The sequence below is a fragment of the Ziziphus jujuba genome, chromosome 11, assembly GCF_031755915.1.
Source record: "Ziziphus jujuba cultivar Dongzao chromosome 11, ASM3175591v1".
NCBI classification, from domain to species: domain Eukaryota; kingdom Viridiplantae; phylum Streptophyta; class Magnoliopsida; order Rosales; family Rhamnaceae; genus Ziziphus; species Ziziphus jujuba.
The window spans coordinates 13,217,181-13,219,391 of NC_083389.1; the positions used below are offsets into that span (position 1 = coordinate 13,217,181).

Here is a 2,211-nt window from a genome sequence, read left to right on the forward strand (position 1 = left end):
GTCCATATGTTATAAACTGCAGCCGCAAACTGGCATAGCCAAAATCAAAACTTGTAACACAAAAAGTGGAAACCAATGAAAAATGGAAGCTTCAGTAGTAGCCCAGCAGGAATTAAGTTGTCAAGTGGACTTTTTTGCCTCTTCAACTTTTGAATGCCAACTCAAAAGGGATCAGAACGTTTTTTTGGGACGAAAAATCTACGGATTAGATGATGGCGCCAGTTTGCAAATCGCCATTTTTCCTCTACATGGCAGATTACTTAGACTTTGACATCTTTTCTTATGTCTGTAATTTCGAAGAGTATTCTTCATTTTTTATATAAAAGAAACGTATTATTTTGACTATGTTGGAATATCCAATTAACAGTTTGACTAATTCCTTCCTCATTAGCCCACTTGAACTAATCGCCTAATTCATTCAAAAATTGCACCTATTTTTGACTTTATTTAAGCCATTTCATTTCTCTTCCTACTGAATTCTATATATATATGTATATATATGCCCACCCTAATCAACAAAGACAACACACAATCCCCCCAGAACCCGAAAACCAAATATGGCTCTTTCAAGTTCATGTTTTCTCTTCAGTGCCCTTCTCTTGGGCTACTGCTTCTTGTTTGTTGCAACACAAGCTCAAGTTCCAGCCCAACAAACCTTCAAATTCATCAACCGCGGCGAATTCGGACAACCGACCGCCGAATACAATGCCAACTACCGTGTCATCCAAACCAAAAATATTAACTTCTTTACGTACCCTTTCCAGCTGTGCTTCTACAGTACCATCCCTGGTGCTTACATATTGGCCATCAGAGCAGGCATTCCGGGAGACCAAACCCCCATGCGGTGGGTCTGGGACGCCAACCGCAACCACCCGGTGGGCGAGAACTCCGTCCTCTCTTTCGCCTCGAATGGAAACTTAGTGCTGGCCGAGGCAAACGGCCGAATCGTGTGGCAAACGAACACGGCCAATAGAGGTGTCACCGGCATTAAATTGCTCCCCAATGGCAACTTGGTCCTTCACAATGCCAAAGGAAGGCCCATCTGGCAGAGCTTTGATTATCCAACTGACACTCTTCTAGTTGGCCAATCGCTTCGGACCAACGGCATTAACAAGCTCATAAGCCGTAAGTCTGACACAGATGGCTCTGATGGGCCCTACAGTTTGGTCCATCAAGAAAACGAAGGGTTGTATTTGTACGTGAAGGACAACTACGGCCAGCTTATCCGATACAGCGGTTGGGGCTACGCTGAGCGTGCGGCCACCGTGGTCTTCGACGGAAAGGCTGCCGAGAACCACAACTCTACGGCTCATGTACTCGCTTTTACAGCCTACAGAAACCAAACAACTCTTCCACCACCTAGCGATATATTCACCCTCAGAACACTCAACTATAACACGACCCTTTCTTTCGTAAGAATTGGGTCCGATGGCAATCTCAAGGCCTACACATATCAGGTGGGCAGCAATGGAAGGAGCTCCAAATGGGAAGAGGGATTCGCATATTTCTCGACATATTGGGCTAGCCTATGCTCGCTGCCCACCAGGTGCGGTTCATTCGGGTTGTGCGAAAGGGGCGTCTGCTTGGCTTGCCCCACACCCAAAGGTCTCGTAAGTTGGAACCAGAGCTGTGCACCGCCCAAGTTGTCACCTTGTCAGAATGGAGCGGCCAAGAAGGTGAATTACTATAACGTAACTGGGGTGCAGCATTTTACGGATAATGTAGCCAATGGCGGAGAAGGAATGAGCTTTGAGGAGTGCAAAAGCAAATGCGATGCGGACTGTAAGTGTTTGGGGTTCTTCATGTTCGAAGATTTTAGGTGTATCATTGCTACGGTGCTGGGAACCCTTCGAAAGGCTGAGAAAACCACTGCTTATATCAAGTATTAAATCGAACTTTTATGTGTGAGATGACTTATGGTACAGGACCTCATATATTTGCCCATTAGGCTGTCCTTGCAAGGTTGATGATTTATGGTGTTAGTTAATATTATTTTGCATAAACTATGGATATGTTATATAGCTAGTGTTTCGGCTTTTGATTTTCAATATATATATATATATATATATATGTTGGAAATTAAAAAATTTTATTTGAAAAAATAAAATAATGATTATTACCATTGTGGCGAATGTTTTGGCTTTTAATTAAGAAGTATAAATTCCCTTGTAACAGCCACAGCATTATAAAGAATAAAATTCATTTGTCTTA

At 43.1% G+C, this 2,211-nt stretch overlaps 1 protein-coding gene across 1 annotated transcript; it reads left to right on the forward strand.

Moving 5' to 3' along the window:
* The first annotated feature begins 502 nt into the window (after positions 1–502).
* LOC107432508 (EP1-like glycoprotein 2) lies at positions 503–2,211 on the forward strand. Its single transcript, XM_016043654.4, has one exon. The coding sequence runs from the start codon at positions 558–560 to the stop codon at positions 1,887–1,889; it is 1,332 nt and encodes a 443-aa protein (XP_015899140.3). The 5' UTR covers positions 503–557; the 3' UTR covers positions 1,890–2,211.